The following is a 17,392-nucleotide window of genomic DNA, read 5'->3' as shown; positions in this document are numbered from 1 at the left end:
TCATTCTCTGTGCCTTTTGATACTTTCCTCTTGAAAAATTTATCCAAACGAGTCTGTTTTTGACGATTCTTCAGAATGTCCCTAAAATAGCTCAAGCAAGTGTCGTTAACATTGTCCATAGCACGGTTTGTGAGCACTTTTTCAGGGTGTTTGTTTGCAATAAATCTAGTGAGGTTCTCATACCAACTTAATGCTTCCTTTATTTCTGTCGATGTGGTCTTCTTAGTCCCTTCCAATTCTTCGTCACCACCGAATTGTTGCTCCTCCTGAACTATGATGCTGTGCATTGCCTCTAACTCTTTTAAATCCTCTGTTGTGAGCTCTTCCCTGTGCTCCTCAATAAGGTTTTTAATGTCAGCTTCATCTTCAACAAGCCTCATAGCCATCCCGAGTGAAACTATTTCTGTAACATCACCCTCAGAGGTAGGATCTATGATTACATCCTCTTGAGAATCTTCAGCGTCTTGATTTGCCTCAACACCAGGTCACAGCCTTTTCCATGATGATTTTAAGGTTTGCTTCGAAACCTCATCCAAAGCTTTTTCAACCATCTTCAGGCATTAAACGATGTCAAAATGAACTTTCCAAAACTTACGCAGAGTGAGTTGAGTGCTTTCAGTAACTTCAAAGCATCTTCTAAACAGTTGTTTTGTGTAAAGCTTTTTGAAATTAGCTATTTCTTGCTGGTTCATAGGCCGGAGGAATGGGGTGGTGTTGGCGGCGGGTAGAGAACTTTGATAAAAAAAAAGTCTGAATGTAGATTTTCTTCCAGACCAGGAGGGTGAGCAGGGGCATTGTCAAGTACTAAAAGACATTTTAGAGGGAGATTGTTCGTGCCTAAATATTCCCTTACAGCAGAACCAAAGCAGACATTGGTGCACTCAATGAATATGGCTCTTGTAACCCAGGCCTTGCTATTAGATTTGCAAAATAACGCAAACCTATCCTTTGTAATTTTGTGTGCCTTGAATGCACGAGGATTTTCTGAGTGGTAGACTAGTAGCGGCTTAATCTTCAAGTCTTCACTAGCATTTGCACAAAGTGCAAGAGTGAGTCTGTCCTTCATCGGTTTATGGCCGGGGAGTTTTATTTCTTCAGCAGTGATGTATGTGCGGCGAGGCAGTTTTTTCCAAAAAAGGCCAGTTTCATCGCAATTAAAAACTTGCTGAGGAATGTAGCCTTCATTAGAAATTAATTCTTCAAACTTCTTCAAAAAGTGGTCGGCTTCTTTCTTGTTCGAACTGGCAGCCTCTTTAAGCCTAATCGTTGAGTGGATTCCAGTTCTGCTCTTAAACCGTTCAAACCAACCGTTAGAAGCCTTGAACTCAGAAACAGTTTGATATGACGTTCCTTTACCTCCACTGTCTTTTTAGGCTTCCAAGAGATCATCGAAAAGGGCTGGCTCCTTGTGTGAAATTGCTGACTGCGTGATAGTATCACCACGTATTTCCTTTTCTTTAATCCATAATAGAAAGAGCCTCTCCATCTCGTTGTTGATTGAACATCTATTACTGGCAATAATAGTCATGCCCTTGGAAGCTTTGTTTGCTTTGATAGATTGTTTGTTTTTAATGATAGTCACAATCGTTAATTGGTTGCGACCATACTCTTTAGCAATACTAACGATACGGGTACCTCCTTTGTATTTGTTTATTATCTCCAAATTTGTTGCCATGGAAACCATTTTCTTCCTTCTTCCTGTAATGTTCGTACTGGTTGCCGAATCCATTGCTAACAAATTAATTATGTACTGTATGTATATGTAGTTTTAAAAATATAATTATGCTGAGTAAAAATTTATAACAAATATGAGTATCACGTTAGAAATAAATATTCGCTCTTGCTTGAGTAATTCCACAAAGTTTCCCACGCGGAATGCCGACCTGAGAGAAATCGATCATCGTGTCTTTTCAAAACGCTGTAAAAATATTTTCGGCGAACAGCATTTCAGCGTATTTGTAATTTCAACCTGCATTATGAGCACACCGACCGCCAAATTTTAACTCAGGCGAAACTTTTCTCGAAATCGTATGGTGAAAAAAAAATCGTATAGCGAGGTGAAGATCTCACTATATTCAACTTCGTAAGGTGAAAAAAATTTATATCAGGGTAATCGTATCTCGAGGGTGCACTGTAGCATTTATAGTCGTCATTGGTGGGTTATTAATAAAATATAAGAACTAGGAGTGTTACTTTATTTACGATATAGTAAAGCTATATTTTGAATTCATGACTAATATCTAGTAGTACAAATAGATCTGCCAACCCAAGAATGGGGCAATGCGTGAGATTTAGCTTTGGGGCATTTGATGTATCAATGATAGTATATATAAAATTGTGGAAATTGGGGTCAAAAATCTCACGCATTTCTCACACGTTTTCATTTTTTCTTTGGGGTAATTGCGTGAGTCTCACGCCCAATGCGTGAGAGTTGGCAGGTATGAGTACAAATCAACCAGGCTTGGCAAGCGTAATTACTAAATCTAATATACGGCGCCTTACAGTGCCTGGCGTTGCGTGTTGCAACTCGAGTTGTACAACTCGGCCTGGGTTTATGATTAACTCGAGTTGTGTTACGCAAAACTATCGCGGGTTGGTAAAAAAAGCAAAGTGAGGAATTGGGGTGTCTCATTTACAGAACATTTAAAGCAATTTAATAATAATAATTTAAATATATATACACATTTGAATTATAAATATTGGCAATATTTGCGCATATTCATTTCTATAAATATAACGAGACAAAAAACTTGTAGAACGTAAAAGGCAAATGAAAAAACACTTTATGTGGGAGCCGGGTCAAATGAAACTGAATGAACACCAAAAATGAATGTCAAAATTATTTTAACGGCGTTTAATGATGCACCAAAATAAATTCCATATATAGAAAATATAGTTAGAAAAAAATGGAATGATGAGATGTTCTCAAGCCGAGTTGTTAAACTCGAGTTGCTGTTAAAAGAACTCGGCCTGGATTTTTGATCAACTCCAGTTGTGTAACTCGAGTTGTACAACTCGAGTTATATTTACAAACTCTAGTCGGTAAATATAACTCGAGCTGTACAACTCGAGTTGCAAACTCGGCACAGTATACTTTTAATAATTCGTCATTAGCTCTAGCTTTACAGTACATACATAGTTTAATTTCTATTCGCTAACGGGTGCCTATTGATGTATCATTGTTAATATAACCAGATCTAATGTTATACTACCGTAATACCAATATATTGCACCTTACTTTTACAAAGTCGCGTTGCGTGTTCAAAACTTAAGTTGTGCAACTCGAGTTGTACAACTCAAGCTGTAAACGCGCAACGGGAGGCACTGTAAGGCGCCCTACTAATAAATAGCGATTGCGTTGTATGCTTAATTGTACGTTCTCTAGTTCACATCGCTTGAACAAAGCATTTGATTTCATGCGTAAGAAGATGAAGCGTGCCTGTGTTACCCGATCGATTATTTATCAAAGCGCTAAGGTTGAGGTTCCACATGGATACTAAGCAACATAACAATCCTTTTCGCTATAAAGCTAGGAACGTCTTGGAACGAGTACACATTCGGTAAGCAAAATAGTTTAAGCTCATTTTGCATCTCAATTCATTGGACAGCAATGGCAGTGTTTGCAGCGCAAGTAGGCTATTAGACCGTTACAAAATGACCAACGCTTTTACCGTAACACCTTTTAAATACTAATATAAATTACTATGTTACCAGCTATAATGAAAATACACGACGGGGATCAGTTTTAAGATATGTACAAAGGTTTTCCTACGCAAACGAAAGCTGTAAGTCAAAAAATACCTGATGAACTGAATGTTAAATAATGTTCATGTATCAATTGGGTACTATATGCCTTTCATAATGTGTTTATTTGCTAAATATGGACACTTTAATATTTGGGCTTTGATAGGTTTTTGCAAATTTTGAAGTGTTGAAACCAAACTTTACAAAAATAACTATGTAGAAAAAGGTCCGTGCCACGTCGCACATGCTTTAGTTTACATTGATGATGATGAACTTTTTATTGATAAAATAAAATATGATATACAACAATGAAACAAAAGCCTCTTATTGCAGGCTAAGATGAAATGAAATTGTATGGTCTGATTATAGTACATATTGATCTAAATAGATTTTAATATATTGCATAGTAGAAAATACCACTTCTTCGTAGCACGTAAACTCGTCAGCTACAAATATTTGTGAGTTGTGCGACCTCTCCTGCATATCATGTGAATTCGTCCTCCTGATTCCTATGATCAAAGCCACAACTTCGAAGCTCAAAGATTCGTAGCATGTAACACTAGTGACTGACAAATGATCTCGCTGTCCAATATTGATGAGAAGCAAGACATGCATTGTATGGGTTCTAAGGTGCCAGTGAAAAGTACATTATGCAACCAAACTAGTTTTGCAATGCTATTTAATAAAGCTTGAAGTTTACATTGAACATGGTCATTAGAATTAACAAATGCAGAGATGTATTTGAGATGCATCTACTTTAGAGATGTATGCTAGCACTCTAGTAGTTTGTGGATCGTATTCACTGTGTGATTTTAATAATTTTTTATTACGAGTCAGTGATACATTTATACAGATTATGATGTTATAATTTGTGACTGCTAACTAAGCATCAATGTAACATTATATATACTACTGATAAACTAGATTTGTGTGCGCACCTTTGAGTATTTACAATAGCAGAGCCATTTTTATCGGTTACTAATAATAAATTAGGATGATTAATGATATGGTTTATAGTATTCATACAGATTACAGACTCGCTGTAAACTCTAATCTGTTATTATATTATTACAACTGAGTAAATGGTCTTGACTTTAACCCACTGAAGAAAAGGTAAGGCACAGTTAAATGCTTGTCACACCGAGTCTAATAATTTCAAACTCAAGACTTACATATACTTTGCTTATTGTCTCCGACTGCTGCTCACAACGAAATGAAAGGTCACTTAAAGGTCACTACTGTTGGTTAATTTGTAATTACTTCAAACCAAAAGCTCTCACAAATTTACTAGCAATTCGCTGTCATGTTCCAGTCAAAGGGAGGAAACCTCAAAGCAAATAAATTTGAAACACAACATGCTTTATTTCTAGATTATAATGGCTGAGGCTGTAGCAGATGTTGAGTGTGAATTTTGCTACCGTAAAAGTGACACAATCGTCAACCCCATAGTGCTACCGTGCAGTCATGTTCACTGTATGACGTGTTTGACCACCTACTATGAGAGCAAACACCTGCTACTGCGTGGAAACAGTGGATGTGGGTGAGTTTTACCATTTGTTGGTTACAATTAGATTATAAAATAATGCATACATCCACTGTTGTGATGCATTAAAACTGCATTGCATCATTGCGGCGCAATGCACAGTATTTTTTAGTTTATTACAACTTTCTAATGTGCAGTTGACACTTACTGCTACTGGAACTGCATTCTTACTGCAGTTTCTTCCTGAGATCCACTGCAGATTTATTCCCATGATGCTCATGAAAGTGAACCTAGCAATTCATGTGCACTGCACATGTACATTGTTCAAAATCTCAAACTACACATGTACTGCAGCTGTGCTTTAGTATTGGGTTAATACTATGGATCAGCTTACACTGCTGACTTTTCAAGTGATTATACCACATTGTATAAAATTGTCCTCTGCTGGGTTCATAAATTCCGAAAAATTCACTCTAACCCCAATGCCATTTTGAAACAGAAAGTCAAGTGTTATCACCGTTCTGATAAAACTGGGACACAGTATTTTTATTATATTCATATTAGCATTATACATTGAAATTATAATATATAAATTTATATTGTATAATCGTTAGTATTGATTGTTGCAAACATTATACTAAAGTCTTTTTCTAACTATATAAAATATTCTGATTGTGACAAATTTGTTTGCCCATTTATTCATTCACATCTTGCATTTATGTTGTGATTGCCCTTGTTTACTAAATACAGTAAAACCCGGATAACTCAAACGTCACGAACCGAGAGAAAGTGTTCAAGTTATCAGAGCATTCAAGTTATCAGAGCAGTGTCACAACTGCCTGTAATAATTAGTAGATACATGTACACATACAAGCTATATATAAATCAAAACCATAGATGGATTGTTGCAAGTTAAAGGGCCTCAAAAATAAAGTTTTTAAAATTTCATCAGATACTATAGATATTTTTCTATCATATGAGATTTGTTTGTTGTTTTAGGTGATGGACTGCCAGGACGTTCTCATGTTAAAATTGGCAAAACTTTATCAGGGTTAAAACGCTCAGATAAAAGACATCTTTTTTGTTGAGCATTTTAACCAAGATCAATTTTGCCGATTTTACTTTAGGCATATCCCAAGGTTAATGCGCTTTTCTTTGCTTTTGAAAGACTTTTGCAAAACAGATGTTTTATAAAGTTGGATATTCTGCAAACCTTTAGGACAATCGTTAAGAAGAATATTTTGCCGATGATGGTAATCATGACTCCTAAAACTATTAATAGTTGATGTTTTTCACTATGGCTTGAATTAAAGTGATATTTTAAAGTGATAAAAACCGTCTCGGAAGCCATTGGGCAAACAATTGTATGAGTTAATGATGTTGAGGTCAAGTTATTTAACGCAATTCAGCACTGTGTGGGGACGAACCAAACAAATCAGTTTGTGTTTACCATGTGTTGCAGCTGACTGTACTTGTTTTTTATGAGTTTTCATAAAATGTGCTATGCATGTATACACATACAGTGTAAATGTAATGCAAAACTTTTTGCTGCATTTAGCACTTTACAGCATGCAGGTAGTAATAGCGCCAATGAACTAGTACTGCTTACTAAGAATTAAAAACATGTACTGCATGCATACTCTATATAAACAAAAGGATATTGTGTTGTGGCAGAATCAGCTATGATTTCTCTGAAATACATCAGGGTTTGTTGGCACCTGATCATATACAAACTATTTATGTAATGCAGTGCAGGATTCTCACATGTTTCTTGATAATTTAGTGGCCTGAATAGTTAATAACCTTTCAGACAGACGGATACTATTGTACTACTTCCTCATTACTTGCTGCATTTGCTTTAAAATATTTACTAATCTACAAGTTTCAATAATTGTCGTTCCAGTTTTAGCGAATAAAGTCTAGTGATGACCAATAGTTTTCACAGAGGGTTTGATCTCACAACCTTGAGATCTGAAGACCAGTGATCTAAGCCTCTACACTACGATCATTCGACTGACTGTGGTGATGATTGATTGTAAGTATATTCAGTAAACTAGTTAAAACACTCGCACTCAAAGTGCTTGTGGTAATTAACTAGCCCAGTTGGTTGTTACGCTTAACATGACAATTATTAACATGGCTAGATCATTCTTATCTGGTTAGTTGCTCACATTCAACTGGAATTTTTTAAAACCTTTTTAAACTCCGGTGTTAGGCTAACTAGATAATATATTTAAAGGTTGACTTGCAACAAAATTCACATTACCGTTATTGGATATGAAAAGATTCACCATGTCTTACTCTGTTGTCTTGTAGGTGCAAATTATGTGAAAATGTGATTAAAAGCTCTTAAAAGCTCAAAAACGAACAGAACATTGCAGCCACACGATTCCGCCATAGTTTGGACTCCCTTTCCAAAACGGCTCAAATGTGATTTAGTTGTGAGAAATGGTTTCTGTTTACACTTTCTTGCAACCTTATTCGTCGAAATATTTTCGCAAATTTACTTCACAAATTCAATAAAACTATGTCTAATGTTCTTACGCGTCTATTTTATCGTCATCGTAATGCTGTCACTTTTAGCAGTGATATAATATAACTTGCCGTAAAAATTGGTTTATTTTTTTAGCCATAGCTTGAAAGAGTACATATCATTGTCTGATAATCATGACGAGCCTGTTGGTCACTTGTAATAATTGAAAAGTGCAGCAGGAATTATTTGCGAAGTATTGGGTCACATGATCAGATTACGACTTGACGATTGAACGACTTGACGATTGAACGACTTGACGATTGTTGTGATGGGTTGGTATGTTGTTTGTTGTGATGGGTTATCTCGTTGTCGAGATATTTAAAGATTAAAATCAAACAAAATTGATCGCGGTAAAAACGCTCAGGCAAAAAAGACATGCCCAGACTTGCCGCAAATGATGTAACACATGATACAACCTGTTTCTATCTTTTGTATTCACATAAGCTAATGCGATAAAAGTCTCATCCTATGCGGCTCTATTTGCATATATTTTATTTTATATTTGCTCATGCTGGCTAAGATGAAATTTTTCAAATCCAGCGACAGAGACATTATTACGAATGTTTCAAACACCTCAAATAAGGCAAAGTAAAGGTTTGTCATATTTATTTCCTTTAACTGCTGTTAAAAATTTAAGTACAAACTACCAATTCTACCGGTCTATAGTAATTAGGTTGTCGAGTTAGCGTATTTAATCATGGCCTTTGTATCAGCTAAGTTCTCAGTTGCTACACGCGCACCAGAAACTAACTACTAAATAAAATACCCACGCCGCCATATTTGGAAAGAATATGTTCAAAAATACATCGAAACAAACTGCATTCCAAAAATAAAGTAGAGTCTACGTTATCTAGCCATTATAGTATTAATTTGTAGGAAATTTTACTGGTAAGTTTGATAAGTTAACTCAAGTACAAAACCAATGGTTTTATGAATTGAGCTAGCTAGTGAACACTAAACAACGCCAAGTTTGTTGAAATCAATTAACCTACCGATTCTGTTAAAAAAATTAATAAAACCAATATTGCACCTGGTCTGCGGTTTGTGGACTCAGCTGTTTTTACTTAGTTGGGTGGAGCATAACATTTTTTGAACTTAATATTTAGCCTGTTGAAATTGAGCCAAGCTATTCAAAACTACCTGTCAATATAGCTCATATTACACTTCGTAAATCCATCTATCAGAGAAGATTTTAGCACAGATGATAACAGAGCTACAATTTATTCAACATGTTTCGCCAATCATATTTTGCATTGTCTTCAACCATATTATTTTATTATATAATTTTTACAAGCCAAAGGATTTTCATCGCGGCACAAAATTTTTGTTGAAAACATCCATCTAAGTAGTGGCCATTCTCATAGTTTGAGTTCATATAATATGACAAATTAATCTACTACAGCAAAGTCAAATAAAACATATTATGGTTTGTGCAGCACACCTTCGTGTCTCTCCTTCTCGCTTAATGCAGTTTCCAGACCAAACAATCACTCCTCTAAGAAAACTGTAAACATAAACATCTTGCAACATTAAAATAATGTAATAACTGTCATTCATATATAAAGGTCGTTCTAACGCGTATCTAGTGAAAGCTTTCAATTTGAGAGTTAGATAAATGCGACTGTAATTTTCAAAAGAAATAAATGTTTAACGAAAGCATAAATACGCCAAGCCAACAATTTAAAGCTTTGTTTCTGAGAGTAGAAGATGAGCATTGATCAACTAATTTTCTTCACTTTTTAACCCCTGTACATGAATTCTAATCATAAATCTAATTTACTAGTTAAAAATGCCAATGAAAATGCTCTAGCTAGGAGGAATGATAAAAAGTTGGCAATCGATTAAAAAGTTATGCAACAATGATTCGTGATAGCAGAAATTTATTTGACAATATTGCCCTATGTCAGTAGGCTATATCGTATGATAATAGTATTATATGGGAACAACATCAATTTAGATCAAATATTTTAAAAATATGATTTGTCTTGTTTGTTAGCTTTTGTTCATTTTATTTTTTCTATTTAAGATGCATTTGATAACTCTTTGGAAACTATGCAGTGATTTGATGCACTGCGAAAGCTGTTTAGATAGGCAAATATGTACGCAATTCCTTAAAAAAATGGGCTTAGTGAAAATCATGTGATCTGAAATGAACGTGAGCATGACTATCATTAATCCAAAACAAATGTAATATTTCCTGTTTGAGGCTAGCTAGGTGATTTTGCAAATAAAGTTTAAAACCTGGCACCTGGGTAGATTCCTAAAAACTATTTGCAGTGTCTGGGGATTTTGAAGCCACCATAGCATTTACAACATGTCTCACTTGCTGAGTCTGCTTGCATTTTAGCTAACCATAAAGCTTTGCACAGAATATAATACTGTAGAGCAAAGTAGACAGAAAATACTAAATTCATCGAATATTTGTAAATTGTGTATGCTACCAAGAGCAAACTTTATGAGAGTAAACATTTGATTTGTCTTTGATTGGTGTATAAAGCATCAAATGTTATAATCTTGTTATTCTATATGACCAGCAGTACTGAATAAGTTTCTTTGTTCTCCAGATTTAACTCCTGCTTCTTCGATATTACATAATCATAAGCAAGACACTACAGGCTCAAGGTATGACATGCAAAGATTGAGAAGCGATAACATGTTGGGTCAGACAAATCGCAAACAGCATCAAAATTTCACTAATGCCGTGAGACTTTTTCAAAGTAATCATGGAAAAGAGAGCAACTATCAGTAACACAAAGTACAATTAGATGGGTTTTCCAAACATGGAAACTGTAGATAAAATTTCCAACCGAAGTTGTCAATGACCAGTTATAAAATAATTCTCATAAAACTGATTAGTTCAAATTAGCAATCACAATAACAATAGAACAATAAGTAAATTATTGCACTATTGATATCTAAAATTAGTTTTCTACAATGCAATCTATAAAAAATTCTTGCGAATGTCAAATAGGATGTTTCCACGTGAAATATTCGACAACATTGATCTACGTCTGTATAGTTTATGATAACAGTGATCTTTCTGTGCAACGTCAATTCAGAGGTAATATTTTGAAAATATGATCCGGCTTGATTATTACAGGTGGTTCACTTTATTTTCTCCATTTAAAACATATAACATTACTCTTTGGCGCCTGAGCAGTAATTTGATGCATTTTCAAAGCTATTTATATTGGTAAATAAGTACGCATTTTCTGAAAAAGATTGGCATAGTAAAAACAATGTGATTTAAAATGAACATGAGCATGAGTATCATTAATACAAAACAAATACAATTTGTTCTGTTTGAGGCTAACTGGGTGATATTGCAAATGAAGTTCAAAATCTCGCGCCTAGGTAAATTATTGACAAATTATTTGCAGTGTCTGTGAAATTTACAAGCTATTATTTTATTAAAAACATGTCTCACTCACTGCATCTGCTTTGGTTTTTTTATTACCAATAAAGCCTTGTGCCAATAGAATGTTATAGAATGGAGTATATGGAAAATAATAAACTCATTGAATATTTGTAAATTGTATATGCTATTGAGCACAAATTTTATGGAAGTAAACATCTTATTTGTCTTTGATTTGGTGTGTAAAGCATCCAATGTTATAATCTTGTTATTACAGATGACCAGCAGTACTGAATAAGTTTCTTTGTTCTCTATATTTAACTTGTGGTTCTTTGATGTTACATAATCATAAGCAAGACACTACAGGCTAAATGTATGACAGGCAAAGGTTGAGAAGCGATAACACCTTGGCTCAAACAAATCTCAGATAGCACGAAAACTTTACCAATGCTGTGAGAGTTTTTTAAAGTAACTATTAAAAAAAACAAGCAACTATGACCAACAAAAAGTAAAATGAGTCGGTTTTCCAAACATTAAAACTGTAGGTAAGCTTTCCAACAGAAGTACTCAATGGCCAGCTATAGAATAATTCTCATAAAACTGTTTACTTCAAATTAGGAATCACAATAACAATAGCACCATAATTAAATTATTGCCCTATCGCTATTGATATCTAAAATTAGTTTGTTACAATGCAATCTATAAAAAATAATTGCAAAGTTTTTGGAACAAAAGTAAAAATAGCAAAATAACAAACGTTTACCTGTAAACTTTTTTAATTAAAACAGCGCAAGTAATAACTTTGTCAAGAATAATTAAAAAAACAGTTAACAAGAAATTGCTAGCAGTTTTGCCAGTGTGATTTTGAAAATCTTTGACCAGGGATCTACTATTTGGTATTTTTTGGTGATCAACAAAAGTTTTGATTTCATTTTGTGTTTTAATTAAAAAAAATGTTTTTCTTTATATTGGTCTAACTTCTTTAGATTTTTTATTGTTGTGAATTTTAACAAATAGGTAGCAGCCTCTCTTGCTTTATATAAAACAAGCAGATTGCCCGATTTTGCACGGGTAATAAAAATGACGGTTTCAAATGAAGGTGTTTTTTTTTATTTCTGCATACTGCATTTATTTCTGTGTACTTTTTATATATTTGTGTAATTTATACTGTGCCTGTTTCAGTTCTACTACAGCTTTCTACTGATTGTAATATTCTTGCTTATCATATCAATCAAGCTTATGAGAGAGTCATGTAAGTTATGCATTGTTATGTTAAAACAATGCATACTTATTATAAATGAACATACAATAAAAGACAAAAAGACACTGATATTTATATATAGATTTTCAGTATGCATTGCTTATTTGCTGAGACGTTAGCTAAGCGCATTTGGCTTTGTATCGTATAACAAACAAAGTTTCATGCATTCACTGAACCGTATTAGGCTCTTACATATATACACTACTGTAATCCAGCTAAAATTATATATGATGAATACTACAATAAAATTAAAAAAATTTTAATCTGTTGCATTCCCATGAACGAAGTAAAAATAAACATTAAAAAAATCATTCATGTTGACGATTATTTGCGGTCAGTATTTCACACCCATTTAACACCCCAAAAAATATTTTTATTGTTTGCGAGTATGCAAAAACACTTTGCCTTTTTGTATACCTAATTTTTTGCCAATTTCATGTGCTTGGTGGACAATTTCATGTGCAATCTCATGTGCACACTTTCACAATTATGCTATTAAAAGTTATGCATGACTTCATTTCTACTTCAAACTCAGTTCAAAAGTTCTATAGTTGCCTATGAAATCTTTGTTGAGTAATAAATATACATATTATGACACTTTTTTAATTTACTTTTTGGAACTATTAATGATGATACACATGTATGATGTACAAAGGATAACTCAGCGTTAGGCCATTAGCGATTGGCATAAACAGACAACAAATTTAATTACGTTACTGAATTAATTTTGTTGCCGTATCTTGTTTTATACTGCTAGCAATGCCAGTCATCAACATATTTACATTGCGTCAGCATGAGTTAACTATTATAAACAAAAGTAAAAAGAACAAGTGAGGTGATGACAAGCACTTTTTCAAAAATCCAAAAGCCAAAAAGAATTAAATATATTCATTAAATGTTGACACTGCTGCTTAGTTTTACACATTGATAACCGCAATTGATTAAACTTGAAACTTGTATAATTCCATTGTTTTCAAGCCATACATGAAAAGCAAGCATAGGGACATAGGAGTTAAATTACAATCAAGCTTTAGATAAAAAGATTGGTATTGTCAACATACTCAATATAAACTTCATGAAATATATATATTTTCTAAAACAACTATAAGTATATTCAATGATTAGCGATAAATGTATGAATTTTCCATCTAGCTATTTCATTCTCTAAAGATATACTACCTTGTCAATCTTTGTCATTGACTCTGATCTTTTAGTAGTAACGAAAGTTTTTTAGTGGAGCTGATGAAAGAATACTACATAGTAAAAAAGTTCAATGATGGACCATCGGTCTGAGAAAGAAAAAACAGAAGATGTGATTGAATTCTAACAATATACAGATCTCAGATTACAAATTTGCAGAGACACTTAAAATTGGTTTAATAATGTTTGTTTCAAATGTTTTGAACCAAAATTATCAGACATTCAATTTAACTTTTAAAATATATTTTAAATCAGAATTTTGACCATTATTATTCATAGATATAGGAAAAATGTAAACAAGTTAGAGAAAGCATTGGAGGCTACATGTTTTATTTTAATGTTTTATTCAGTCTAAAAATATCAAGGAAGGATGATGTAGTAAAGTTCTTGCAAAGACATACAATGGATCAAGATTTGAAGTCAATAAAGTACATGTACAGAGATCTTATGCTTAAGACTATGTGAAATTAACCTGAGATTTTATGCAGCTATAACTTATGTAAGAAATGTACGTAATTAATTCAAACAAATCTTTTGAATAATAAAGCGCGATTTTTTTTAATTGCGTATAAACTACAACCATACTAAAAATAAAAGCTAGTGAGTAAAGAAGGATGCATATGTGAGAATATTTGACAAAAGTACAAGAGCTCTCAAAGATTATTAAAGGCCTGAACTATTGAAGGAAGCAAACAAGACACACTTTCAAATGTCTGCTGAGCGTGTATAACTGCTGACGAAATACATTATATTGTAAAAAAAGCTTTGCAAATGCTAAACTACAAAATACATTTGTAATGCAGAAGAGCAAATATAGCCTTTAGCTAAACATAAGTTCAAAAATAGTGTAAATGCTAAATTTGCTTCCGAAGCTACATTTTAGATAAAACTCACAAATATTGTGAGTTTTCATCTCTTGTAATTTCATTCTTGTAGAAACTCGCAAATATTGTGAGTTTTTACAAGATAGAAATTAGCTCCCCAATAAAATATATATTTCCCCAATTGTTAGGTAAAAGGTTTCTATGAGAAGAAAACTCTGCAAATCTTTGCCTACTAACAAATGGAAACAGGTCAAATGTGTGTGAGAATTTAGCAAACTTTATGGGGACTTACATATTTTTTCACACACCCACACTCACATATGTTATCGTACAAATGCAGGCAATTGGAGACAGTGCTCAGATTTTGTCGGGAGTTGGATTAAACTATATATTTTTTAGTTTTTCATAAGAAAAAAGGGTTTAAAAGATTGGGGACGTCCCCAATTTCCGAACGTCCTCAATTTGTCTGTTAAATTCTGGTGTGAGTCCCCAATTGCATGCATTTACAAGTTCACGCACACGCACGCACACACGCACACTCATATGCACAATTGAACACGCTCACCATCACAAACACAATCACACACATGTAGTACCAACTTTTATAATTAAATTCAATTGCTTATACAAAGCTTGAAATAAACTAATGCTTTATTTGGTATTTTCAAATTGTCATTCACGTTTTCATCCAAAGGCTTTAATGAACAAAGCAAACATGTTATTTTATTTTTCCAACAGTAATGCAGCTGAGAATCATATTTGTTGTCTATACCTTTATGATTTAGACTAAGTTCCTTGAGTTTGTATAGATTCCACCTGATAAGCAACCCCCACCCTAAGTCTACTATAACTATCAGCTATCCCTAAGTTATAAAAATCTTATTTTGATTCTTAACATGTTTCTGTAGGTATATCCATATCTACTGAAGTTAAATCAAGCAGGGTTGATCTCTTGTTCAAGTCTTGGAGCAGTAAATAGAACTAGAGAGTGTTTCTTCTCTCTTCAACAATCTAATAAAACTATGATATACATATACATGTATACATGAAGTTATAGAGTCATGTACTCTTATTAAGTATTGCATTGCACCGATACTAGAATGTCAGGGTGATTCTGTCAGTAAGAGATTTTATGGTTAATTCCACCATCATGGAATTCTTAAAGATGTGGTTGCATTAAATTTGAGTGGATATTAAATATTTCGCTACCGTAAGCCAATATATCGTCTTTAGTGGTAATTCAAGTACAGACCGTAAGCCGATATATCGGCTTTTCAACATCGTTTCACTTTTCTTTTCATTACAAAGCCTACACATTAGCTAGACGAATAAAGATTTCTCTCCAGTAAAACAGCCTTGGTTCCAATCATGCGGACATAAAAAAATATTGTGATCCCACGATTCCATTTTTATATATTTTTCAAGGCGACAATACCAGATCGTTATGGTCATGGCAAGGAAAAACACACTGCATTGTTTCAACGCAATAAACCTTTAGATATTGCACAACAGTAGAATTATCTTTTTACTTATCTTGTAGGAAGTTTTGTTTTGAATAAGATGCATTCATTCTACAGTAAAACGATATCTGTTTTATCCTTGAGATATTGTTAAAATATTAGCGGTGTATCGGCTTCCGCAAAAATTTGTTTTATTAATTCTGGCAGAATATTCATTCGATAAGATTTTAATGTGTTAATGAAAGGATTTAAAAGAAAGTATTTTTCTTTGTTCATCAGTTAATATGTTGTTTGTTGTATTAGGCGATCTCATTGTCAAGATATTTGAAAATTATAATCAAGAAAATTTGATCGCGATAAAAGTGCTCGGGCCAAAAAGGCTTGCCAATATTTGCCCAAATTGATGTAACACGTGATACAACCTGTCTCAATCTCTTGTAGTCATATCGGCTATTGCGATGAAAGTCTAGTCCTACTCGGCTCTATTAGCATATATTTTATTTTGTATTTGCTCAAGTTGGCTGGAATAAAATTTTAAATTCAGCTACAGATACATTATTACCAATGTCTCAAAGGATTCAAACGAGGAAAATTAAAAACTTGTCATATTAACTTCTTATAAATGCTGTTAAAACATCTTACTACCAATTCTACCGGTCTACGGTAATGGTAAGGTAACGGTAACGGTAACGGTAACGGTAACGGTAACTGTAACGGTAACGGTAACGGTAACGGCAACGGCAACGGTAATGGTAAGGTAACGGTAACGGTAACGGTAAGGTCTTTGTATCAGCATAGTTCCGTCGCTACCCGCACTAATGATAAACAACCTCCCAAAAGCCCTGCCCACATTATGCCTGTCGCCTATCCTGAGGGGTGGGACTGTATATCATTGACCACACTGAAAACTAGTTTATTACTACCGTAAGTGAAATAAGCAGGCTGCGTCTTTGAAAAGAATATGTGGCAAAATCATCTACATCCCTAAAAGTCATGTACATTGTATAGTCGACAGTCATCGTTATCAAGTCATCATTATTATCAAATTGTAGAAAAAAATTCACTGGTCACATTTGATTAGTTGATTCAAGTATTAAAAAAGGTGCTGTTCATGCAGCTCCGATTGCACTTCATAAATCCATCTATCAGAAAATATTAAAGGACAGGTGTCAACGGGGCTGTAAGTTACTGAGTAAAAATAACGCAGTACCAGACTGCCAGCCGTGACACTCCAAAACCTCCCCTTATGTCACCCTTACTCCACCTGCACGTTTTACCAGAAAACACCGTAGTGCCAGACTACACCAGTAGGGTTACTCACGAGTCACCAAGACTCAGAAAGACTCTTAACAATCCTTTCTCAAATACGATAGCACAGAGTCACAAGCTACGCGAACGGAGCTTGGATTCCCAATGACAACATGGCCGTTTTCTCTCGTCCGGTGGCGCATGCCCACGAACCCTTCCGAGCTATCGGCGGGCACCACGTGACTACTAACTCACATTTCCCCCAGCTTTTAAGAAGCTACCAG

At 34.1% G+C, this 17,392-nt stretch overlaps 1 protein-coding gene across 1 annotated transcript; it reads right to left on the bottom strand.

Moving 5' to 3' along the window:
* Positions 1–688: 688 nt before the first annotated feature.
* Positions 689–5,498, bottom strand: LOC137402300 (tigger transposable element-derived protein 1-like). Its single transcript, XM_068088797.1, has 2 exons — positions 5,436–5,498; positions 689–1,288 (listed from the first exon to the last, which is right to left on the bottom strand). Exons 1-2 carry the CDS (start codon positions 5,496–5,498, stop codon positions 689–691), a joined length of 663 nt encoding a protein of 220 aa, XP_067944898.1.
* Between the last annotated feature and the right edge of the window lie 11,894 nt (positions 5,499–17,392).

This window comes from Watersipora subatra, chromosome 8 (genome assembly GCF_963576615.1).
Source record: "Watersipora subatra chromosome 8, tzWatSuba1.1, whole genome shotgun sequence".
Taxonomy (NCBI): domain Eukaryota; kingdom Metazoa; phylum Bryozoa; class Gymnolaemata; order Cheilostomatida; family Watersiporidae; genus Watersipora; species Watersipora subatra.
This window is presented reverse-complemented; position numbering and strand designations above follow the sequence as displayed.

Excerpts from the sequence above, each read along its gene's own strand:
- LOC137402300 (XM_068088797.1), bottom strand. The coding sequence starts at position 5,498 with ATGGGAATAAATCTGCAGTGGATCTCAGGAAGAAACTGCAGTAAGAAT. Across the intron at positions 1,289-5,435 it reads AGAATGCAGTTCCAGTAGCA|AGCAGAACTGGAATCCACTC; the intron begins GTAAGTGTCAAC and ends GAACGGTTTAAG.